Source organism: Plutella xylostella, chromosome 20, assembly GCF_932276165.1.
Source record: "Plutella xylostella chromosome 20, ilPluXylo3.1, whole genome shotgun sequence".
Taxonomy (NCBI): Eukaryota; Metazoa; Arthropoda; class Insecta; order Lepidoptera; family Plutellidae; genus Plutella; species Plutella xylostella.
Window position 1 is genome coordinate 4,838,390 of NC_064000.1, and position 27,549 is coordinate 4,865,938.

The 27,549-nt window shown below is 40.0% G+C and overlaps 1 protein-coding gene across 1 annotated transcript; it reads left to right on the plus strand.

Annotated features, from left to right (window-relative positions):
- The first annotated feature begins 385 nt into the window (after positions 1-385).
- LOC105393820 (sodium-dependent noradrenaline transporter) lies at positions 386-25,556 on the plus strand. Its single transcript, XM_011565631.3, has 20 exons — positions 386-479; positions 2,308-2,372; positions 6,410-6,532; positions 7,010-7,205; positions 11,226-11,273; positions 11,566-11,655; positions 14,343-14,468; positions 15,045-15,176; positions 15,570-15,632; positions 16,228-16,405; positions 18,026-18,159; positions 18,660-18,799; positions 19,140-19,243; positions 20,828-20,952; positions 21,407-21,519; positions 21,894-22,031; positions 22,290-22,389; positions 22,482-22,582; positions 23,257-23,424; positions 24,269-25,556. Exons 1-20 carry the CDS (start codon positions 419-421, stop codon positions 24,365-24,367), a joined length of 2,304 nt encoding a protein of 767 aa, XP_011563933.3. The 5' UTR covers positions 386-418; the 3' UTR covers positions 24,368-25,556.
- Positions 25,557-27,549: the final 1,993 nt, after the last annotated feature.

The window sequence follows — 27,549 nt, forward strand, 5'->3', positions numbered from 1 at the left end:
GATTCAATGTATTATTTGTATGCTACGATGCTACGGGCTACGACGCTACGGCGTAGTACCGTAGCACCTTCGTAGCAGTAGTAGTAGAACTTTTATGCAGAAGATTTTAAAATTACTGTTGGCTTACGCCAAGGAGAAAAAACACTTTAGGTGACATTCATAGTTATAACTAAAACACAATACAATATTGGTGACTTTATTATTAAAAGTGATCTCTTTCACGCAACCTTATACGCTCTAGAAGAGGCAATTGAATACAACGAGGAAATATTACAAAAATAGAAACACTAAAGAAAGAGGAAATTAATACCTCCATAAGTACTTGAATTATTATATCGTAATAAACGAAGTTAACAGCTGTATATATGTTTGCTTACAGAGGCAGTGGCATGGAGGAGCGTGTTGCGTAGGCGGCGGCATGGCGGGCATGCCGGGCCACGGCAACAGCGTCAGCGCGGGCGACCGCGCGCACAGCCACGGTAATGTAGCCTTCAATATTACTAGCATAGAATGCACAATTATGATTAAATCGGTTAAAAAATCCTCACCTTAATGGAAAGTTCTACTAGAGCACTATAGTAATAATAAGCTTTTTTTGCAGACCGAAGATTATCGAAATAGCAATTAAAATATGTATAGTTAAACCTGAAACACAGTTTTTCTGTCTTACCTGTCGAAGAGCCAATGGGTTAGATGAGTTCTTGAGAATCTCTTGTGAAAATCACTTAGAGGCAGGGAACATTTGGAAAACTATCAGACAGGTAGCTGGTTAGGTTAGGTATCGTCCTTCCCTTAACTACTTCCCATATTTCAGCCAAAAACATAGTTATATCAAACATAATTGTTATTTATTACATTTAGATAAATTCTGAGTGAATATAGAGTGGTAAGCGGATTACGAAAACCTTTTTATCTGTTTCTAATACGATTACGATGCTAATTCCAAAGATTTTTCGCAATCTTTTAATCCTGTAATCTCATAAAAAAGGGCAGCGAAAAATCCTAAAAACTTTCATAATAATTTCAGCATTCGATTTCCAATAATCCCTTTTTCATCGAACAATAGATAGTTTCACTGGACGTAATGATATTATTTACACGTGTGTTGGATTGCATTGTGTAAATTTTCCACGAGGTTCGAGGAATTGAAATATTCTGTCTGATGTTCATAATTACATGTATTCTGTATTGGAATATGCAGACTGGTATAAATGCTATGGTTTTACTTGATGCTTGTCGGGTAGTTAATGACACTTAGGCCAAGTTTTTTGATCCGTGGTCAACATTAACCATTAGTCAAGTCACTTGTCAAACATGACAGCTGCATACGAATTTTGTTGGATTTTAACTAATGGTAGCCATTTTTGACCAATAGTTGAGTTAACTAGGGATCAAAAAACTGGCCCTTAGTGTTTTTTTTTATCTGTGGAGTTACTTTAAATAATTAGTAGTTTCCTAAGCTCATATGGATTAAGATAATGTAAGAATTAAAAACAGAAAAGAAAGTCTCAAGTACACCTACCTGAAGGCCTAGAACGGTGTGCAAGACGCGCACGTCAAGACGTAACAAAAGTTTTCGAAGCACTCGATGTCTGTCTTTGTTTACTTTAATATAATGTTAAAAGAAAGTCATTATATTTTTTTATTGCCTTTCAATATAAACATACAAATACATACCTAGGTAGATTATACTTCTAAGCAGTAAATACCTTGGAAAAAATGTGATTAATATTCTGATAGCCTAGTTTGTGTTTGTTTTGTTATTTTTCTCTCCCAGTACGCTCTGCATGTCCGATCTTAATGAGTTTCTTATTTATTTAGGACTAAATGAGGCCCGAGCCTCCCGAAAATGTCTGAAAAAAACGTTGAATTCCTATATTTTTACGAATATGTTAAGAAACTCGAGTTTTATTTGAAATTTCCCATAGGATTCCCTCAGTGCCAGTGGCAGGTAAATTAACAGATCGATTTAATTTCGTTTAAAATCATAATTTTGCATCGATGATTATGTAAATTTTCATCGGACGGCCGGTGCAGTCAGTAGTTGAACCCTGACTGCTACGCCTAACGTCCAGGGCTCGATTCCCGGCCGGGAGAGATATTTCTAATTAGGCACCTAATTTAAGCAATTTTGTTTTCTCTATAGCTCTATAGGGATTAATCGATATACTACGAATATGAAGTGTTATACATACCTTGTAAATTTCCATATTTCAAATTCACAGTACCTACCTACTACATCGTTCACTTTTTGAAAGTTTTTTCCAACGCAATTCATATTAGAGTGGCATATGGTCCTTGTTGCAGATGCGAGCAACAGGTCATCCAGTAGCGGGTCGCGGCGGGGGTCGTCGCCCCCCACACAGGGGCAGGTATGTACTTGTACACTCGACTATGATATATTATGTTTAGAAGAAGTTTCTAATTGGCTCATGGTTTGGGTGCACGAAAGAAGCCTCCTAAACCCCCCTGTTTCTATATGTCCAGCGCACCTTGTGCAGTCAGAAACATACACTAATCAGCGGCTAATTAGACTGGCCAATCCTTTCACCATGGTGACAAACAGTAGTCTGTGTTTATCACCGATGCGCTATGAAGAAGGTTTTCTGATGAAGATTTGTATAGAATAAATAAAAGCTATGCCCCCGTAAGATGATAGACCTACAAATTTAGCAAGGAAGAAGCACTTATTCTGTAACATTGTCCTATCAATATGTTCGTCACTCTGCGTGCAAATACTCGGTCGCGACCGCGGCGATCCATTATACTGTCTCTCGTAATCTTCTTCTCAGAACTCTATTGTTTCTGCCGTAAAATAAATATCTCGCTTTTAATGGGTGGTTAAATTTTTAGAATTGTGTAATAAAATTAAGCATCTCAAAAGGTTTGAGTGATTATTACCAATAACAGATTTGCAGATTTCTGGTTTCGAAATATGAACAATTTTATTGTATTATTTTCCTGTACACTTGTTATAGTAGTCATAGGACACGGGTTCACGGTTATTGTTTTAATTGTTAGAAATGTTTTTAACAAATTGAGTTCTAATGCCCAGTTTCGCAGCGCTCGGCCCAATCCAACAAATTATTTTATTTTAACAACTTCTACAATAAGAATGAAATAAAATAGTTCCCGCGGACCAACAGGCCGGAGAAGGACACTCCGTATGAAACCACAAAGGCTGCCAGAAGCCTTGGGGTACCCCCTAAACAGACTGGCTCTGCGGGCACGGACGCACAGATGGCAGCCCCATCGTCGTGATCGGGGTGCTGTGGGCTAATCACCTGCACACCCTTAAAAACATTTGATTGAGAATTCTCCAATTAACAGTAATAACCGGACCACTTATACGACGACTTTTGGCTTTCGAAAACGGACACGGATTGGATGCTGGAATGTCAGGACCATGGCTCGACCTGAAAGGCTACCCCAAGTAGCCAAAGTCATGAACGACTACGGCATCCACATACTTGGACTGAGCGAGACGAGGTGGAATGGGTTTGGTGAAGATTCAGCAGATTACGGTACCACACTATTGTACAGCGGCAAAGAAGACGAGGATGCGAGCCGTGAATTCGGAGTTGGTCTACTTTTAAGCCGCAGTGCCAAGATGAGCCTGTTGAGTTGGAAGCCAGTTTCGGAACGCATAATCACGGCACGTTTCGACTCCCGCGCTCGTAAAATTAGCATCGTCCAATGCTACGCTCCAACTAACTCTGCTAAAGACGATGCTAAGACGGCGTTCTATGAGCAGCTCGAGCACACCCTCAGAAACATCCCCAGACAGGACATCGTCATCTTGATGGGAGACTTCAACGCAAAACTGGGTAGTGACAATACGAACCGCGAACAGTTTATGGGCTCTGAAGGAGCTACCGGAAACATGAACGAGAACGGAGAACTTTTCGGCGAGCTCTGTTCATCACAGAATTTGGTTGTGGGTGGCACTCTTTTTAAACATAAGGAGTGTCATAAGGTCACATGGGTATCCCCTGATGGTGTTACCCGCAACCAAATAGACCATGTTGCGATCAGCCGTTCCTGGAGATCCTCGTTGCTGGATGTGAGGAACCGACGCGGTGCGGATGTGGATAGCGACCACCACCTTGTAGTAGCCGAAGTGCGCCTCAAGTTGTGCACCCCAATCCGTAAACCTGAGCAGACGTCTAGAAGCTTCGAAGTACGAAAACTCCGAGACCCGGAATGGCGGGAGAAATTCCGCATATCCCTTAGGAATCAGTACAAACTTCTAGAAGAACTCGAGGACGAGGAAATGGATGGATCTTGGACGCGCATAAGGAACGCCTACACAAACGCAGGGGAAGAGGTGCTCGGTTACTCCAAGCCTCAAAGAGAGAACTGGATGTCGCAAGAACTGTGGCAGGCAATTGAGGATCGGCACCAAGTCAAAGGCCAACTACTGTCTGCAGTGGAGCCGGAAGCATCTTGCTTAAGAAGCCGATATGCCAACCTCCGGTCACAAATAAAGAGGACTGCACGTCGAGACCGCCGCAGAGCCGCAGACGAGTTGGCAGACCGTGCCAACGTAGCCGCTCGCCACAAGGACATGCGTGCACTATACGACGTGACGCGACGCCTCAGTGGAAGACGCACACGACCTGCGAGGAAGCCACTCAGAGCCAGCGATGGCAGTCTATTGTGCACCCAGAGCGAGCAGCTGCTGCGATGGACAGAGCACTTTTCGAGTCTCCTAGAGCAAGCCCAGGGCACAGACCAACAAGAGCCCATCAGCATGGATAGCAACAGCATTCTTCTGGACATACCAACAGCGCCACCCTCTTTCGAAGAAGTAGTTGCAGCTGTGAAATCACTGAAGCCAGGGAAGGCGCCAGGTATCGACAACATCCATGTAGATATGCTGAGGGCTGATGCTCCAATGTCTGCTACTATACTGTTCCCCCTGTTGACCCGTATCTGGGAAGCCGGACAAGTACCCGCCGAGTGGAAACAAGGACTCCTGGTGAAAGTTCCAAAGAAGGGGGACCCATCGCGATGCGACAACTGGCGCGGCATCACACTACTGCCCGCTGCCGCCAAAGTCTTAGCTAAGATCCTGCTAAACCGCATCGCGCCGAAAGTAGCAGTGACCCTCAGAGATGAGCAGGCTGGTTTTCGCCCTGGACGCTCCTGCACTGACCACACCAACACCCTACGGGTCCTTATTGAGCAATGTGTCGAATGGCAGTCGGAGCTATTTCTGGCCTTTGTAGACTTCGAAAAAGCCTTCGACACCGTGAAGTGGACCGCGTTGTGGTCAAGTCTACAACGCAGAGGCATACCAGCCTGCATCATCCAAGTTATACGCTCGCTATACGAGGGCAGTACATGTAGGGTCGTTCATGAAAAAGAGCTTGGGGCCCCAATACGCATTTCAGCTGGCGTCAAGCAGGGATGTCTCCTGTCACCGCTCCTATTTGTTATTCTCCTTGACGATGTGATGAGGAACGTGGTTGCTATCCCGAGAGGCATAAGCTGGGCTTCAGGTGTCTTAGAGGACCTAGACTATGCGGACGACATAGTGTTGATTTCGCCAACTCTCGACCTATTACAAGAGAAACTCGTACACCTGCAGGAGGAAGCCAGAGTAATGGGTCTGAGAATAAACCGACGCAAAACAGTCGATATGCGTATCAAGGCTAAAACCTCGGACGCCTTAATACTCGATAACCAACGCTTGGACTCGGTCGATACATTCACTTACCTCGGAAGCACGGTCACCCGTCAGGGAGGAGCAGATGAGGATATAGAGAGCAGGATCAAGAAGGCGAAGGCTGCGTTTGCCCAGCTCAAACCTGTTTGGGACTCGAATGTGCTCACAAGGCGGATAAAAATCTCCCTCTTCGACTCCATCGTGAAGTCCGTATTGCTCTTTGGTTGCGAAACGTGGAGAGTGACGAAAGGGCTGACGAACAAACTGCAAGTGTTCGTCAATAAGTCCCTAAGATCGATCCTGCGCGTTTTCTGGCCGAAGACAATACGTAACGAAGATCTGTGGAAGCTGTGCCGACAATCTCCCATCGGTAAGGAAATTGCGAAGCGAAAGTGGAGATGGATTGGGCACACTGTACGAAGAGGAGCTACGAATGCCGCAAACGTAGCTTTTGACTGGAGGCCACCAAATGGCAAGCGCTCCCGTGGACGCCCTGTCCAGACATGGCGCCGAAGCGTCGAAAACGAGCTGCGAGCCGCTGGACTAAGCTGGAGCGAGGCCAAAAGTACAGCCGAAGATAGGCGGAATTGGCGGACGTTAGTGGAGACCCTCTGCACCTCTGGGGTGCCATAGGAACAACAACAACAACAATAAGAATCGAACCTGTTTTAAAAGCAGACACGTCACCCTACCACTACAGAATACTCTGTTAATACCTTTAACCATTGGTCTGTACAGGTGAACGACTCCCAGCCAGCGCACCGACCGGACTTGTCCGACAACCAGTCGTGCGACCGGCGCGCCAACATCAACCTATATGAACGGGACTTCTTCCACGACACTAGTAAAGTACCCACTATGGTGAGCTGCCGGTTGTATAATTACTTGGTTTTACTTAAAATTCCCCTGAGAGAAAAATGACAAAATATGTAATGAAATGGTCCAATACATACCTTAATAAAACCAGATACGTAAAACTTGTAACAGCAACAGCATAGTGGCATTAAGGTAGCTATTACTACTCTGTAGGGTCGCAGCAGTTTACAAAACGACGTTATGCACGCATACTGCGCTTTCCGCGACTGCTCGACCGATTGCATGATATAATATAGGTCTCTCTGGTTCGTTTTTTGTAGCACTTCAGAAGGCCTAGCATGAGGTGCAAGAAGCGCACAAAAAAACGTGACAGAAGTTTTGATTCGTGCAGTGAGTGCACATCGCGCGGCTTCAAGAGAGAGTGCGCTGGAATACTTTTATCACCTCTTGATGTGAACGTCTTGCGCTCCGTGCTAGGCCTTCTAGCTTAAGCCTCCTCATGATCAAGTGTCAATCCCACAGGCATCCCTCAGCGGCGTGGGCGTGGTGACGCACACGGCGCCGTCGTACGAGGAGCAGCGCGCCAGCCCCGCGCTGCTGAGCCGCGGGGCCGGGGGCGGGGGACGCGGGGGCGGGGCCGGGGCCGGGGGCACGCCCGGGGGACGCAGCGCCCGGGACGACGGGTACTGCTCCGCGTCCAGCACGCCCCGGGCTCTAGGTTAGTATCTACTTAATAGATTCCGAAAACTTTGCAATTGAAACAAACTCCAACTACAAACAAAACATATGGGGGCAGTTTTATTTACTCTTAACAATTTCTGACTGCTGGGGCACGGGTCGATTTCCAATGAAAGACCACGCTGGACTAGTGTGGGTTGGTAGATTCCAAAACAAGCAAGATAATATTATTACATCTTTTGTTGACAAGCATAATTTTACTAAATTATTCGCATAAGGACTGACGATTATCGTAAACTCTTCCTTTTGAAACTAATTTCCGAATTATATTATTTTTATTTATCGTTGAGAATATCTCTGTATTTATACAGAGTTGTGCGACTAAGAATAGATACACGTCCGCCTGGTGAAAACAGTCAGTAATTGCTGTCTTGAGTCAACACTTTCCTGCCCTAGGGGCGAAACAAATTGCCCGCACTGCTATTCCATTTCATTTTAAATGCTTTCTGGTTCATAGTTGTGAAAGTGAAATAAATTTAAATTTAAATATTTGAAAGAAAACTAGGAGTTTTTAAACCATTAATTATATAAAACGAAACAAAAATATGTTCTTAAATATCTACGGCAATAGAAAAGCAGTTAGAGAATGTGGTTGTTGCCTGAAAAGAGCGAAAGGCTCTTTTGTATTCTGAATAAAACAATGGCGTTGCGATACAAAACTGCCAATCTACATTCAGAGAAAAAAGCGGTCAAGAAAGAATGAAAAAGTTTAGCATTGATCAACACTGACAAGAAAAAAAATATCTTAATAATATCTTTGAAGGAGCAATACATAAAATGTGCATAAATGTCCGGAGCAATACATTAATTTACATAAATTCGTAGCAATACATTAACTAAAAATACATAAACAGAGACAAACAGTCTTTGAACAATATCTTTTTCAAAAACTCTAGAGAAACAGTAGATTCGAATCTCGAGATTCCTCTCTTGCTACGACGACTCGTAGCCACGTAGCGCGCTACGCAACTCGTAGCAGCGTAGCGTCGGCATCGTAGCAATAGCGGCGTAGCTAAAATTTTGTAAGAAACGAATTATGCATAAGTTTTAAAGTGATAATCCAATATTTAATTATTTATACTCCTAATTAAGTAAATAATACATTTTATATCAACGATTCCCAAAAGATACCATCGGCAACGACGGCATACGATTTTTTTTCGTGGACCATATTTTTTCTTCCGGAACCCTGCTAGGCATCCAGCTGATGATTGATTCTTGATGAGCTGACGGCCTTGATCTGTGCTGGGGATTGCGCGATTCAAATCAAATGGAACTTAAACGGCCAACACTGATTGCTGGTATGATTATTTGTTTGTCTGTAAAATTGCAACGCCTTCTTTTAATAACCTGTTTAGTTTACTGACTCCTTTAAGGTCACCGCACATACGTAACGTAAAGGGATCGCCTTTTTTTCTTTACGTTACGCTTATATGTGTTAGGACCATATTAGCCTTACGCTCCTTTCTGAATCCTGTCTATACTACTACTCCTACTGCTTTCACTTCTGGACTACTAGTCTTCATTATAGACTGTTCAGTGTTCAGTTCCGGCCAGCATTAGTGTAATTAGATATTTGGAATATTGGAAAAAGAACCATACTCTGTAGCTAATATACGTATGTTCTATATATGTTACTTTTATTATGTATCAATTAAAATAACCTTGCATCGCCTATGTATTGGATTTATAAGTAACTCGCAGAAACACAACTTATGCAGAAATATATTTTAAAACTCTAGTAAAAGTTTTGATACTCTTTGACTCGATCAATGTGAATTAAAGTAATTAAATTATCTGTGAAGTGCGACTCCATAAATTTTATATAAGTTCTCAACTTGGAGCCAGTAGGAGGACTTTTTGTTGCTTTGGCAAAGTTCTAAAGTCGTTTGCGTGCGCTCGGGAGAAAAATATGAGATGCACTAGTTGTGCAAACTTTTATTTGCTATCATTGGTCTTGATTGTTTTTAATTAAGGGTTTGAAAATATTCCAATAGTGCAGTCGTTCAAAATATTGGCTGCACTGGAGGGTTGGATCTGTTTTAATAAACAAGTAATTAAGGCTGCTTACTTACTCAGTAATAAAACTGCTGACCCGTGCGTAGAGTGAGCAATCTAGAAAACTATAAAACACTCGGCATACTAAACCGCCGCTAACTCAGACAGCGTAAACTGTTTCCTACTGGACAAGGTGCCTAAAAATCTCTTCATAAAGAGGTTGGACATGTCAATTTCGACCTCCTTGGTCGGTGGTGAAATTCTTTTCGATTTTCAAATTCCTCCGCCGCCGCGGCGCGAAGAATCCGAGGCATTGTGGATTTTTCCCGCCGCTCGCCTCGCAATGTCATAATGGCGGCCCGCATTCCCCGGTTTTATTGAGAGCGGACTAGAATGAACGGTATTCCTATTATCGATAGATTAAGAAGGACAGGCATCAGAAGGCCTAGCACGAGAGCTTCGAAAACTTTTGTTTCGTCTTGACGTGTGCGTCTTGCGCACCGTGCTAGGCCTTCAGATACATGAGACTTTCTTTTCGGTTTTTAATTCTTACATTATCTTAATCCATATGAGCTGATCATTACAATGTAGTGCTGTATTTATTATGCCCTGGATTTAATTCTGTGCTGTTAAGAATCTACTTCTTCGTTAATCCTAAAAACTAAAAAAAAATATGATGAAAAAATACTGTTGACTACTACAAGGCTAACGTCGCAATACATGAATTGTTACAAATAACACCTACTTACAACGTAAACATTATTTCTAGACTGAAAGGCATTCTTACAAATATTTTCCCAGTAGCAACGCAACAGGTGGGCAATGTTTGTTGAACTCAGAGCAAGTTCTTTCAGAGGCAGAGGGGAAACAACACAATACACTCAAGGTCAATTGTTTATCAAACCCTTCATGGGCCATTTCCGACCTGAAAAATCGCTGTTATTAGTTTAGGCAGTGTTGCTTACTTTGGTTAGAAAAATATTGGGGGCGGGTGGACTCTTATACTTATACTTACAAACCTACTAAAGTCCGGAGATTATATTATTATGATGTATGTGTTTATCTTTTGTCGTTACAATAGGCCTAATATGAAAACAATGTATAGACGAAAAGTACCGGAAGTTACGGAAGGATTTACTGTATTTTTATTTATAATACATATTTAAATTAAATTATGTATCCTCAAATTATTATATGTATTACTTATACAGTATTTTACAAAGTTTTACGTTTAACCATGTGTAGAATTAGAATAACTTAAGTACTACTACCCATGTTAAATCCACCAGTAAGCCGATCATACTCTATTGATGATTTGTACATCTAAGCTCATTAGAGATTGAGTAATGATTCGCTTGTGATGGTTACCCAATTAGCCATAAGACGGGCACTTAGCGCGACGTCTGCCAAGTGGGTATTAGGGTGCGGGGTGCGGGGTGTGAGGAACGGTCCTAGAAAATATGAGAAAAGCCAAAATACATCATACAATGCAGTAGTTTTAAAAAAATTGCAAATAAATAGCATGGTTATATACTCTTCTGGTGGTTTTAGTATACCTTCAAAAATAAGATAATGTTTCCAAACAGCTCATAATATTAAGCCGGTATATAATATAATACAGATGTACAGTATTTACAGACACTTATTTTTGTTAAGTTGACCACGAAACAGAATACCGAGTCATCTTGATAGGATGACGTTGACGAGTTGTCGAGTCGAGCTGCGACCACTAGCGAGTCGCTGGTTCCGTGGCCACAGCCTTAGGGTACCGGATATCAGCAGCACAATATGCCAATTTAGTATGGGAATGGGATAATGACTCACTTATAATGTAGTTCCTGTATTCAAAGATGTTTACAATGAGAATATTTCATGTAATGCATTGTTTGGTTTGCCAAAATCGGGTCATTTCCTCATTATTAAACTAGCTATACTTATGATACATCTCTGAAAATTAATATTTTTTTTCAGGAAGTTATAATTTTGTTATATTTAATTGCAGACCACAAATCAACGAAAGGATCGGTGGTCACACTGTCTTGCTACAAAAGTAAGTCCCTATTCAATGCAATCATAGATTCTTTTACTTTCAAATTGAATTGAACCCTTTTACAGGCAGCGGCTGAAATATGGCTACCAAATTTTAAACTTTATTCCATGGAGTTTCTTGCCTCCGATTTTCTAAAAAGAAAAAATTTATTCGAACGGAGAGTAGTTTGTAAAAAAATATAAGTATTTATAAATACGTAGAATAAAAACACTTATATTTTAACTTTTTGTTGCTTTATCAAAGGTTATGTTGCTATATCTTGACGACTTCAAATGAATACATTTCCCCTCAGAGGAGCCCAAGGTGCAGATAGAGGAGGAGGGCTACTACAGCGAGGCGGCCAAGAAAACTCGCGCCAACAGCATCAAACTATGCACCGATGGTAAGAAAATATACAGCTTGTTGTAAAAAGGGTATACTATGTGGTACACATGCTGGTTTCAGCTTAGTATACCCTTTTTACAACACCCTGTATTAGCATATCGCAGCCTTATTTCAATACCGTCACAATCCAAAAGAATGAGAGTGCGTTAATGATTTGGCGTATAATCCTCACCTGGGTATTGGGATAGGGGTGCGATATGTATAAATAAGCCACATACCTAACAGCACTACTTAGGTTAAAATAGTAGATCAGTAGGAAAAAAGAATTGCCTTACAGTCGTATAATGTTTAAAATCCCTCCGGTATCGTGAAAACATATTTTATTCTACCGCGTTACACCCTAACAATTATTTCAATCAGTCGAAGTGATTTTCAACATTAATTTGAGTCTTCACTGATCGTCAGCCTACTATAAACCCACCTGCTGTAATCCAATTATAATCCTGGTGGTCATATAAGCCTCTTCTAATGATCTCCAGAACGACTCTCGCCATTTTAATGTACATTTCGGGTTACAAATTAAATAAATTGAAACTTAGGTAAGTCAAAGGATTCTAAATCATTCTTAAAAGTAAGTTTCTACCAATACTGCTCTTTGACATCGTATTTTGCGGTTTTACAGGATTGTAAGAAAGGCAAACGTATACCTTAAGTAAACGTATACTTTATAAACTTGAATCTAAGATATTGATTTAGTTTGGAGTAAAACATCAATACCTACTATATACAAATTACTTCTGACTGGTAGTATGAATGTCAAAACAGAATTTAAAAACATATCATATTCATCAAATTTACGGCACAAACACTTTCCAGAACCAATGATATGGGTGACACTTTAAAATTTTCCATTTAACGCATGAATACTATTGCAAAATCTGTAATTTTATTGACAACGACCACAGATAATATATATTTCTTGAGTACACACTTTGGTAAAATGGAACGTACTAGAGACGGGACACATCAAAGTCGACGTTCTGAAATCGATAAAATATTAGAATTTTTTACATTGTATTATAGTAAGTAGGTATATAGTATTTCTTACTTACTTTCTCATCAACAGCTTTAAAACAAACTATGATGTTTTTAATCAGAGTGCATATTTCTCTCATGCTGCCTCTCAGAATAATAACAATTTTAATATATTTTATTAACCATCAATTTGTGTTTCTAAATTGTGGTTCTAAGTTTGGTTAGGACATAGAAGGCTGATCACCTGATGTCCGAAACAGTGAAACGATCCATGCTATCGGATGGGCATGTAAAGCAGTCGGTCCTGCGCCTAGCTCTCTCCAGTCGTGTCGGTCAATCCGTCCCATTGGGCTATGAGAGTGATGGAACAGAGAGTGCTCCTGTGTACTGCGCACACACTTGGGCACTATAATCTACTCCTGCGTAGATGGCTGATCTCAATTGAGATTGGCCGCCGTGGTCGAAATTCGGCTAGGAGGACATTATTATTATTATTTTATTAATAATCTACCTTCATGTAGTTCATCGATATCCTTCGTATAGTTTGAGTAAAGTTTTATTTATGGTTTTATTATCCTATTGTTGTTGGAAAATTTCGGTCTGTTTGTTGTCATTTTGTTTGTTATTTTTGTCAAAATGCCGAGAAAGGCTGTTTTAAACTCGGAATGTCGTGAGTTTGTAATTCATTTGAGTTTGGTTGATAGAACAAAAATAATTATATTACAGGACTGTGACTATTTGGCTCGGATAGATTGTTTGCAAGATGAACTGATCATCAATGTCGGTGTTTAATCTGACACATACAAATTGACCCGTACAAATATCGATAGGTACAAGTCGATAGAATTTTACTCTCGGACATCTCTAAAACTGCCAAACTCAAAACGTCATGAAAACGTCCCCCATATCATTAGTTCTGGAAAATGGTATAGGTAGGCCACAATTTAAGTAGGTAGTTCTTATGTTTTTGGACAACACCTGCGTTGTAATACATACTTAAAGATCACTGACGAGCAAGGAAAAAGGTCCAGTGAGAAAAGCACCAAATAACTCCTGAATGGAAAAAAAACTGTGCAACTGTGCAATATTGAAGTATAAATGTACTGCGGATATTACTAACTAAAAACGTAAATATTTCGATCTAATTCTAAATTAAATGTTTGAAAAAAATGAAAGTGTCGACTTTTTGAAAAGGGAACTTTTTCATTGCTTGTGAGTGTCACGATGCACGGAATACTGTCTTATCCTGTAGAATTTCATAACGCACGCGGGATGGCACGCCATTTTCCCGCGTCTCGGGTGCATCCACGTGTTACAATGAATACTTGTATGTACGCATGCTGTTAAAACAGCCTTAGCTCCAATTTCACAATAGTCGGTTAAATCGTAGCCAGGTATTGATATCGATTCTGAAGGCAGAAATTCTAATTTTAACGCTGTCAAACTAAAAAAATTGCTAGCATAAAATGACATTTACGGAAACAATCATAAAGTCGAATTTTTAACAAAGAATTTAAGGTTTTGACAGCTCTAAATTAAGAATTTCTGCCTTCAGAATAGATATAATTGTTTGGTCAATTTTATACGTTATCTCCATACTAAATTCTTGACAGATGTGTCAAAATTCAACCAATAATCCCTGGGTATGCTCTAACCCGCTATGGAGAAATTGGCACTTAAGCTCCATAACACCATAACCGTGGTCCGCAGGCCAGGCGGACGACGGGCGCGAGACGTGGGGCACGGGCGCGGACTTCCTGCTGTCCATCATCGGCTTCGCCGTGGACCTCGCCAACGTGTGGCGCTTCCCCTACCTGTGCTACAGGAACGGAGGAGGTTCGTATCCACAACCTGGTATTAGATATGTTTGTGTTCCTGGATTTATCGAAACGATCATTTCGTTCTGAATCAACCAGTTTAAAAGTTAAATTATCATTATCAGTAGGTATTAGTGTATTGTATGTAAATCAAACTGCAGATACACAATACCGAGTGAAATTTTCAGTTGCTATTGACAATTTGACACGGTGAAGAAGAAGAGGATCATAACATCCGATAACTGTCCACTTCTGGACACCAATCAAAATCTATCTTCCAAGTTTTTCCCTCTTTAGGTTTGCCGTTTATCTGTAGAGTAATCTGCAATCAAAGAAATTAAAAAAAATATAATTTTCATCTTAACAGATCTAGACTTTTCACCATATGGCTATAAATTTTTGATTTTTTACCGGATGTGCATTTTATATGTAAATCGGTGTCGGCCTAGTGTGGACGGCTTCATATAAAATGTTCTGCCTCTACGACACACGATAAAAAATCGGCCCGACAGTATCGTCTAGTGGGAACGGGGGGGTAACCCATTAAACCTTACCCTTAACCTTTTTTTACTACCCCCTACCACGTTTCCCCCAGGAGCGTTCCTGATCCCGTACACGCTGATGCTGGTGTTCGGCGCGGTGCCGCTGTTCTACATGGAGCTGATCCTCGGCCAGTACCACCGCCAGGGACCCATCACGCTGTGGAAGATATGCCCGCTGTTTAAGGGTACGTGCGGTGGTCGCTAAAGTTGCTTTGATAAGTCTTTCATCTGTGTCTTTGTTTTTGGTGCATTAAATGAATAGTTAACAGTTTACGCATAGGAATACCTCGATTTTTTAAGTTATTATAAATATAAGTAGTATAAAATATAACTTTAAAATCCCCCTGTGTAGACACAAACATAGATGCAGACATTCTTAGGTTTTTACATCTTGATTAGGTAGGTATGTGCTTTCACTCTTTGTAGGTTTAATTTAAATATTGGTCATTTGATTTGATTCAATTACGATTCAAGTCATGTTTTTACTGTCAAGAAAATTACGTAAAGGTTGCATTTAGTAATTATATTCTGAAGCAACGATTCTTCGATAATATCTGAAATGCTTCTATTTTTCACAGGTGTCGGATTCTGCGCAGTGATGGTCGCTTTCTACGTCTCGTTTTACTACAACGTAATCATCGGTAAGTTAATTGGGCAAGGGCTTAAATCGATTTATTCAGTGATTCACTGTATACAATGGCCATCATTTTTACAATAAGCCCCTTGGAATGAGGCCAAATGAAAACTGGTTGCCAAACTGTGTGTTTAAACGGCTAACCATACGAGTACATTTACGATGTAATAACATATCTAAGGGACTGCTTCCGGAAATTGCACTTGTGACTTGAAATGTGCCTGCTTAAACTGTGCCAATCTGCCTACTGTTTTATGACTATTAAAAGGATTTGTATATGAATTAAAGATGTCTAAGACTTTACTTTCAGTATACTTTGATAGTTGATACATACAAGATTATTTATATCTATGTTATGGAGGTGAAACGTAATTAATCACCATCAAATTATACTTTGGTATTTGCCATTCAAAAACTATGTCACATCTTTTAGTACGTTTTATTTTACTCTTACATGTAAGACTTTAAAAATCAAAACCAAATCAAAAACATATACCTACTGAAAACACGCACGCATTCCAGGGCATTGCAAAATAATGTTCTTTACTTTAATTGTTCAACGTAAACACTATCCGCCCATGTAAACCACTGTCCTCCCACAGGCTGGGCGCTCTACTTCCTCATCTCATCAGCTCGCTCCGAGCTGCCGTGGGTGCACTGCGACAACGCGTGGAACAGCGAGCAGTGCTGGGACTCCTCCCGGGCTAATGGGACGAACCATACGGACATCAAGTACCAGGGGCCGCTGTCGCACTTCACTCCAGCCAGCGAGTTCTTCCAGTAAGTGCTCACGTATAAAAGCCGGTCGTCAAGCACAGAGAAAATCGGACGTTGACCTTTACATCTTCAACCAGCCTATGGAAATTAATAGATGTAGGTTTTTTAGATGTTTCAGCAGTTGTGGTGTCATCATAGATCCACCCTTAGTAGATGAGGCTACTAAAGGGAAAAAAAACGAAGAAAATAGCCCTGGTATGCGACCTCGGAAAAGGTTCCAATCTTTAACACTGGTCCTACCTATCTCATTGCGGATGGAAAGGTGGTACATATAAGACCACGTAGTATGACCTATCTTGTGCCTAATTAAAATGATTAATAACGGATTCCCATAAAATATAAGGACGACCGAATGGCGTAGTGGTTAGTGACCCTGACTACTGAGCCGATGGTCCCGGGTTCGATTCCCGGCTGGGGCAGATATTTGTTTAAACACAGATATTGGTTCTCGGGTCTTGGATGTGCCCGTAAAATGGCAATAGGCCCGCCCCCTATTACATTGGGACTAACATACACTCTGGCGAAAAGTGGGTGCAGCAATGCACCTCTGCCTACCCCGCAAGGGAGTACATTAGTACAAGGCGTGAGTGCGTGTTTTATAAGATTATGATGCATATAAAAATGGTTCGTAAATTTCGATAAAGCTAACGTGTTGTTTCGTGAATCGAGGCACTTATTTATAGGTGTAGGTCTGTCGCAGCCAAAATGAATGGTCAGATTTACTTAATTGCAGTTTACAGTATCGCAAAAGGTTTTTTCAATTAGATTCAGTCGTTTATGTTAAATTGTTTTCACGGGCATTTGTCAACAAAATAAACTTACAGTATGAACTTACATAATAAAATCTTCTTTTGTAAAATGAAATTTAAGTAGTACTTTATGTAGTTTTAAGGGGTACTTACCTTATTTACTAAAGTAATTCTTGTGAAATTGCCTATTTGAATAAAGTATTGTTGTATTTATTAGACCTATCTCATTCGTTAGGGTCCTTTTGTCAAGTAGGGTGAAAGATCGGGGCCCAGATACTGCGAAATTGATTAAGATAGACTGGTCCTTCGGAGAAAGCAGATCGTAAAGGCTTGAAGGTTCCCTTTAGGCCATCTAACTAAGTCGAGTGACTAGAATTGTTCATCAATAATAAATTTAAATGATTTGGTGTTCTATGCGAGAGGAACGTAATGGAAAGTTGTTCAGTTTGACCAGTTCTAAATTTTACCTGGTGATAGCGTGACCCCACAAGTGCAGAATGAACGAAGTGATTTAGTGTCAACAACATTTTCCCCTTTCATGGAATTTTCATAGAAATGTGTAAAATTTTGTTATAGGATATGTCAATGGTTGTAGGGGATTGATATATCAGTCAGGAACTGATTTCTTAACAGCATGATTGTATCACGAACGCGGGATGACACACCATTTTCCCGCGTCTCGTGTGAACGGCAACCCGCGTGCGTGATCTAATCGGCATGCTGTTAAAACAGCCTTAGAAATTTAGTAAAAAAAATACGGGTAAGTAGTTAAGGAATTGGTCAATTTTCTTTTTGTAGTAGCATCACTTATGAAATGTCAGAATTCTACGGAAATAAAAATTACACTATGATTAAAATAAGCATTTGTTTCCAGCCGCGCAGTCCTGGAGATGCAGCACTCGGAGGGGCTGAACGACCTCGGCCTGCCCAAGTGGCAGCTCGCCATGTGCCTCGGGGTCGTCTACATCACGCTCTACCTATCGCTCTTCAAGGGAGTCAAGAGCTCTGGTGAGTGGGTGGAGCTGTTGTTTGGTAAAGCATCATCTTGGTTAAGTTTTGAAGATGGTACAAATTGAAGCTCAAAAAATTGGCTGCAAAGACCCAAGATAAAGGTTGTAATGATTGGGGTTCTTGAATGATACAAATGGGTATAGCAGTCTGGCTATAGACATATCTGTCCCGTCAAAAGCTTGCAGAAATGTGGACTCTGACGGTTGCACTGGTCCACCAATTTAAAATAGTTCAGCGCACTATGGATAAAGATTATGCTCGGCGTTTCCCTTAAAGATATTATCGGAAATGAATTGTATTCGCAATAGTAACCGATTCTACAGTAGTTAAAAGAAACCAATCATAGGTATTAAAATCTACAAGCTAAAGAGGCATTTTTCCCGCCATATACCGACGAACCAATGACCGTTCGCGTCCGTTCAGTTCCCGAGTGGAGACCACGAACAGGCAAGCGTGCAAACTATTACATTAGAACTAACCCATATCCTCCTCACCAGGCAAGGTAGTCTGGCTGACGGCGACGATGCCCTACGTGGTGCTGTCCATCCTGCTGGCGCGGGGCCTGCTGCTGCCGGGCGCCACCAGCGGCATCGCCTACTACCTGCAGCCGGAGCTCACCCGCCTGAAGGACACCCAGGTACAGTAGGGCGAAGAAACCTGACCCCGCTAAGGTGGTATTAAAAGTGCCGATTGCATGTCAGCTCTCCAAAATCATGTTTTAAATACGAATAAGATAGATAGAATGGTCGTTATTTGTACACAAAAAATAATGATAAAATCAACATTAATAGGGTACAAAAGGCGGTCTTATCATAAAAAGCGAACTGTGCCAGACAACCTTTGTATTATCAGCTAAGTGTAGCGTCTCAAGCCCAGTATTTATTGGAGCTGCGTTCGAAGGGTTTCTTCTTTGGTAGGTATTAGTCTAACTATACGACGGTTAACCGTATCAGCCTTCCATGTTACTTTTTGTCCAGGTGTGGGTGGATGCCGCGGTGCAGATATTCTACTCGGTCGGCGCTGGGTTCGGAGTCCACCTCTCCTATGCCAGCTACAACACCTTCCACAATAACTGCTATAAGTGAGTTCATTAAGAGCGCATTTTCGTCAACGCCCGCAAAACTGAGAAATCTGTAGTTTTCGGGTGCAGTTTACGATTGAATCCGTTGAATTATGTCCACTAGTTTAGGTACCTACAGATAGCCTAAGCTTTTGACTACTGGAAACTGCTTTTTTATTTGGAGAAATCACTGTTTTTTATACAGTAAAAGCAAATTTCCTTACCCTCCTCTCGTGAAAACAATGAAAACAGGGTGTGTTTAGGTGCGCAAATCTCAGATATTATAAGATTTTAGTGTTTATAAAAAATATGTTCTTATAATTGATATACTCTATTTTGCGAAACTTATTTCTATAGGTCCGAAATCCTATACAAAACTAAGAAAATAAATAAACTGTTCTCTTAAAAAAAAACACGATTGTCGTGGTCTTCGTAATTCTTTAGCGGCAAGTAATAGGGTTCATTTTTCAACTGTCTTATCCCGTACTGTTACAATGAATTTTCAAAAATCAAATCAGTCTGCGCCACGGCGCCTTTGTGGGTGGACCTGTGTCGGTTTTTCTCCGCCGCTCAAAGTGAAAACATCGCTGTACAGATACGAATAGTTATTTTATTTCCTTGCTCTTGAGACTTGAATCTTCATTGATTACGAAAAATGTAAGTACCTACCTACCTATTTCCGTACTTTTTTTACCCGACTCGATATTGTTGTATTTTTATTTTACTGACCAGATGATGGATTTCGGAGACTGCTACTGGAACTCATAGGCGGGTAGACGTACACCTGAAACCAGCACCCTGAGACTAAATGAACGACCCCAATCTCGATGTTCCTAGCTATTGCCATCATTGAGATCCAGTCGCCATGTTCCTGCTCCTCATCAGACCCTCACCAGACCGCACCTGAAACCAGCACCCTGAGACTAAATGAATGAGCCCAATCTCGATGTTCCTACCTATTGCCGTCATTGAGATCCAGTCGCCATGTTCCTGCTCCTCATCAGACCCTCACCAGACCGCACCTGAAACCAGCACCCTGAGACTAAATGAATGAGCCCAATCTCGATGTTCCTACCTATTGCCGTCATTGAGATCCAGTCGCCATGTTCCTGCTCCTCATCAGACCCTCACCAGACCGCACCTGAAACCAGCACCCTGAGACTAAATGAATGAGCCCAATCTCGATGTTCCTAGCTATTGCCATCATTGAGACCCAGTCGCCCTGTTCCTGCTTCTCATCAGACCCTCGAGAGACAAGAACCTTTTGATTATAGATTGTAGTTTACGAAAATATAACCAAATACTAAAATGATCAAGTTATTTTTTTAGTATACTCATTCTCATTTCACGATTTGCATAATGCCACTGTGTGTGTGAGAGCCGTGCGTATGTAGTAGTACGACTCAATACCTAAAATCGAAGAGAAGATTTTTGAAAACGCGTCCTTAATTCTCTTATTTGTTCTTTGACAGAGAGTGACAAAATCTAAAACGTCCAATAACGAATAAAATGAATAAGGGGGTAACTATGTAGAGCAGCTGTCATAAAATCTTTATCTAACTAATTAATATTGAAATAAACTCTTACAAATGTGTTGTGTTCCAGGGACTGTCTGATCACGACGCTCGTCAACTGTTTCACGTCGTTCTTCTCCGGGTTCGTGATCTTCACGTACCTGGGCTTCATGTCGCACAAGCAGGGCGTGCCCATCTCCTCCGTCGCCACTGAAGGTGAGCTGGACTAGTCTGGACATTGTCAGAAAAGGTCGAAAGATGTGTATTATGATCGCTGAGTGCAAACGAAGTCCTGCGGCCGCTACACGGGTTCTTTATCGACGGTGATAAAATCCTTTAATGTATGACAATTATCTACGTTGATAACGCACCCGTGTAGCTGCCGCTGAGGTTGTTATGAACATGAACCTTCGACAATTTCGAAAACAATCATAAAGAAGTCACTATCACACTATTTCACGCTATCTCTGAAGTTATCCTTGGTGCGTTTACCCAAATGCTAGGTTGCTTTTGTTGATTAGGCGATTTATGACCTTTTAAACGCCCTCCTTATAATATTACCCGTAGTTGTTTGAAGAAGGTCGACAACTGTTTACTTAGTCCTTCTGAGAGAAATATGCGGCAGTTCTTAACCTATAGTTACCGTGGTGTATATATGTTTCGTCGCCAGGTCCGGGGCTGGTGTTCCAGGTGTACCCGGAGGCGGTGGCCACGCTGCCCGGCGCCAGCCTCTGGGCCATGCTGTTCTTCTTCATGCTCATCATGCTGGGACTCGACTCTGGGGTATGTCATGTCATACTCTAGATTTAATTTTGTCAGTTTGGAAAGTGCGCTTCTTGAATAAGGTTCTGAAAAAAAGAAGCTCGAATAACAATAAAAGGGACTGACCAAAACGGACTCTCGCATCGGCGGATGGCCAAGGAGCCAGATATTCCAATTAAGCCAAGTCAAGCCATGGGTAGCGATATTCTTTATAAGAGCAATACAGTACAATCTATATGGAGGGGTGCTGACTTGCCGCGAATGCAGTCGCACATTTTCAAATAAGTAAGGCTTAAATACTTAGTCACCAGAGAGCACACTAACAGAAGGTCGCAGTTACGTTGATCAATCACGGTCAGGAGGTATATATTATTGTTTGTATTCTCTGTTCCCAGATGGGCGGCCTGGAGTGCGTGATCACGGGCCTGCTGGACGAGGCGCGCGCGTGCGGCGCCACGCGGCTGCGTCGGGAGCACTTCACTCTGCTCGTCGTCTGTGTGTCCTTCTGTGTCGCCTGCATCAATATCACCCCGGTAATGTTTGTCATTTTCATCATTATCAACATCATCAACATCATCATCTTGATCATACTCATTATTATCGTCGACATCTTCTAAATCATCAGAATCATCGTTATCCAAGAAAAATATTTTACAAACTATTAAGAACAACATAGGTCCAATGTATCGTCCCTGTGGGGAGCCCTAGTGAAATTTGTCTTTAATGATACTAAGTAAGTACTTAATAGGAAACACTACTGATTATAATGTTCACTGATGATAATGTTACAGGGTGGCATCTACATGTTCCACTTACTGGACACGTATGCGGCTGGTATATCGCTTCTCTGCTCCGCTTTGTTTGAAGCTGTTGCTGTGTCTTGGTTTTACGGTAAAATTTTAATCTCTTTTAATATTTTTATCATTGCATCCTATTTAAAAACCTCGCCTCTATTTACAGTTGGTTTAATGACTGTGTTGCAGGATTGAAGCAGTTTTCAGACGACGTGGAGAAGATGCTCGGTTTCAGACCCGGTCTGTATTGGAGGATATGCTGGAAGTTCGTCAGCCCCATTTTCATCATTGTAAGTTACAATATTCAAGGTTATTTATTTTATTTATTTAATACTTTATTGCACAAATATGAGATATAAGTGTACAAAAGGTGGACTTAATGCTAAAAGCATTTTCTACCAGCCAACCTACAGGAGGTACAAGTAAAAAGGTGAAAAGATGCAAAAAAGATAAGTATATTAAAGCAGGAAAAACTAAAAAGTCACTTGATAATTAACTTAAAAGAAATACATAAAATATACATATTACAAGAAATGATAAATATAAATTATATTAATAATATAATAAAATTGAAGTTATATTTGGCCTTAACCAGACATTTAAGATCTTCTTCTCGCTGGGTTACTCAATCCTTCAATGCTTTCGACACATTCTTACATTTTCCACCTTGTTTTCCTCCACCTTCATGTAAGTGTCCTATTTCCACTTAAAACCAAACAAACTATTACATCTAAAACTCCAGCCCTATCCCTTCTTCCAGCTGGTTAATTTGTTTCAATAACTCAGTGTAAGGCCGTATAGGCCTGTTCAGTCACAAGAGAAAATGTGGCTCTCAAAACCCACAGCCGCTGTAACAATCATCTGTCAATATGCAGTGGCCAATGATATCTCCCTCTCTCCCCCCAGGGTGATAGTCTTTCATTTGTATTTTGTTTCAATAACTCCATCTCCCTCTCTCTCCCAGGGTGTGGTGGTCTTCGGTCTCCTCTACCAGCAGCCGCTGCAGTACCAGCACTACACGTACCCGCCGTGGGCCGTGTGCCTCGGCTGGGGGCTCGCCTGCTCCTCCATACTCATGATCCCGCTCGTCGCGGTTTACAAGCTCGTGTCTACGCCGGGGACTTTTCGCCAGGTGTGTAGTGGTTTTGAGGTTAAAGTCCGCTTTTGAGGATGTGTTTTTTGAGGCTAAATAGGGCCTATTTAATACACTATCCGATTATTATCTGCTGATCAAGTCTTAGTGGGCATAAATAAAAAAAATAAAGTGTGTTTTTGTATTTTTTGTTTATACCTTACTGAGACTGAGAGTTGGTACTTACTTATTTACTTGGACTTAAATATGGCATAGGCAGTTAGGCACTTAATACACTATCCGATTATTATAATATAATGCTACTTATATGTAAATCGTTAGATAGACTGTATATACGATAGACAATCTACCTAGTTCATACGAAAGTTCTCTGTCTAAGAATTCACACTCAGACGTACTTATTGCCAAAAGCCAGTTATAATTGAATCTTCAAGAACAAAGGCATTGTCTAATATTGATGGTCTATTATTCGTCATTGAAGGATTTGAAGATACAGTCTGGGATGCTCCACTCTTCAGTGTCCTTAACTCGTTACTTATGAAGCAGTTTTTTATTTTATCTGCAAGAGTTAGCAGCATTGATATCCTGTGGATGAAAATTATTATATTTGAGGGGTCTATCAATGAAGACAACTGCGATTCTATAGCCATACTTATAGGAAAATATTCCTGCAAAAGTTGCAAATGCCCTAAGATACTGAGAGCATTTCGACTAAAATTACCTCGAATATATTTCTATTAAAGTTACCTGTAAGAGATCGCCCTTAGCGATAAGGCCGCTTATTGTTAATTGTGCCAGTTTATACATACTTTTTTTGGTAACTGTTGTTATTTGTGGTAGCCAAATAAAGTCATATTTAATACTATGATTTGTCTGTTTCCAGCGCATCGCGTGCTGCATATCGCCCGAGTCTGAGCACGAGGCCATCCGCGCCGGCGCCCCCGTCAGCCGGTTCACGTGGGCCCACTGGCTCTATGTGTAGGCACCTTCGTCTACGCACTGGCTGTATGTGTAGGCTCCTTGGTTTACAGAGCGAGAAAGGTCACTGGCTCTATGTGTAGGCACCTTCGTCTACAGAGGGAGGGAGGTCTTGAGGTTCATCTGCAAAGTGGGCTCAGTGGCTCTATGTGTAGGCACCTTCGTCTACAGAGGGAGGGCTGGCTCTACGTGTAGGCACCTTCGACTAGCAAAGAGAAGGAGATCACTGCCTCTATGTGTAGACACCTTCGTCTAGCAGAGTGAGGAACGTCTTCGGTTAGAGGTTCATCTTCAAAGACACTGGATGGAGAGCTTGACAAAAAAAGACGGCTGTCATGCCATCGGCATCGGTACATTTAATACAACGATGTAACGTCGTGGTTAGCGTAGCAAGTTCTACGTACTTTATTTGTGCAATATAGAGTGTGAAGAATTTATGAATTATAGGTACTTACCTATATATATTAGAGCGCGTCACGTTAGCCACTGCGCTATATGACTGTATATGTATATGAAGTGTAGTGGCTCTCAGCAGGATATGCTTTAACGAATTCTGAAATAAAATTTTGCGGATACCTATATACATAAACATAATAGTACCTAATAGCTAAGCTAAGTCTAGCTAATAATATTTATAACTATGATGTTGAAACTATAAAAGAGTAAATATTTATTTATTTAAATTTAGCATTAATATCGAATTGTAGGTACCTAAGTAATAATTATGTAAGAATTGCTTAGAACCCTGAATACAGAAAATTTATTTAGTGCAATGTTGTAAACGAAAGCTTCTTTATAGTAAATGTGAGCTAAAATATAATTAAAAGTAGATGCCTAGTCAAAATATTACTACGGTTAAAATATTACGGCTTTTTTTTAGATTAAGTAAATGTATTATTATACCTAGTATAAGAATGTAAAGTATCTATAAAGTTCTAAGAATACTTTAAGTACCTACTTATACATAAGTATACCCTATATTTCGGATAATTAAACTGAAAGGAGAATACCTATTTTTCAAAAAAGTTATGTATGTTAACCCTATTGTAGGAACCTTGAGAAAGGTGCAAATTGAGTTTATAATGTGCTGAAGGGTTCCCCGAGTAAGCTCGGCTTACTGTTGAAATCAATCTTGTTCATTAGGAGATCGTGACAACGAAATTTTAGGGCTGAAACGTATGACTATTTTAAGTTACGTAAAAATGACATAACATCGTCATAATATTTTATATTTTGTATAATAACGTAGTTATATTCATTGCCATCTACTTACATGTGGCAGTTAGCAAATAAATAAGTGTACGTATTTAAAAATAAGTAATATTCTGTAGTAGGTACCTAGGTACAATAATTGTCTAGACCCTACCCTAAATATCCCGTAGAAATGTATATTTTTTTGCTTCAAATGTTTGCATATGTTGTGAAGAAATCTACTATCTATCTATGCAACCTATGTAAGTAGGTACTCATATATTTAGCTATGTCCCTGTGTATATAAAAAAGAAAAATAATTATATATATGTGTGTACTTAAGTAATCAATAACCATTATGATTGACATGTTGTTTTGTTCCATTGTGGACCAAAACTTGCAAACAAATCTGTGACATTCACAATAATTTTGTATATAGGGAATTATAGATATTAATTATGCCTATCGGAAATATAAATGAAAATATTATAATCATAAATAGAAATACCTATACCAACGTACCTATTTACTTATTTGGTTAACTAAAGGTTAAGCGAAAGCCTTATTTTATTTCTTAAGGTAAATTAAGTTTACTATCTTGAAGTAGGTTTGTTATAGGTACTTTTAATACGGTATTATGTGAACTACTTAAAAAATATAAAGACAATTAATATTGTATGAAAAGTATTCCATTTCGTTTAACCTTAGCTAATCTACATACTTTACTTACTATAATTATTATACCCTACAGTCCGATATCTTAAAAAAAACTTTGTACTTATACAAAATTAACCGGTGACAAAACCTAGTCTAGTTTGTCATCGGCCGACATAGTATGAAGAAGTACAGTGCGACAAACTTATCTGTTCCGGTGAGAGCGAACTAAATTGATCTATATCTCATTATTTACTAATGAATTATATATTGATATAGATTAGATGGGTTTATTGAAACCACAAGAGCGAATTACCACTACTGGTAAACTTAAAATCTTATAAAATGAAGAAATATTACACATTTACGTGAGCTGTCACCGGAACAGATAAGTTTGTGGCACTATACTTAGCAAATGGACTGTAGGCAGATGTCACCTACGTGTATATTATATGGCAATACTCATATGTTTTCTAAATGCTCCTGGCGAGTAAAAATAGTACCTACTTATATCTAAATTATATCTGCTAATTTATGAAGATACTCTATACTGCGCTTATCAACAGAAATATTTATTTTAAGAACCTATATTGTACTAATTAATACCACTTATATGTATATATGCAAAGGTACCCTTTTTACCTAGTTAGCTATATTAATTTTAACCTTTATATTTTTTATGACCTTAAGTACCTAAGTATGACAGTTGCAGTTGCAGTACTTAAAGCATAGGTAATGGATATTACTTATACTCGTATTAAACACATTGATAAGGTACCTAAGTATATATTTATACAATCTACTTAGCTATATTTAACTCTTTACTATGGCTAAAGCATATACTTATTGCAAAATAGTCAAAATACCCTGTAAAGATAGCTTAACTATTTAACTAACTATACGTATGGTTTTCTAGCCATTCTACGTACGTATTACTATTATGGTATATAAAGGTATTGCATATATATACATAATACCTACGGGTATTTTACACACTGTGTGTAACCCGGGCTTAGGTTGAATTGGCTACAAGAAATTATAAATATTATCTTCTAAACTAAACAATATTTATACTGTACTTAATAAGTACAATAAACTATTTTTTCCAAGAGGTCAAAATCAAATTAAAAACCTCCAATAGGTCTCTTCCGACACTTTTCACAGTGATATTGACACTAACTAGTGTAAAAAGCTAGACTACTTGTCTTATTCTCCTATGACGTAGGTACGAGAATTTTCATACATTACCTATAAGTACCTAGCTAGGTACATGTACATTCCCAAATTACTATTCTGTAGATACCTACCTATTATATACCTATTGTAAATAAATAGACACAT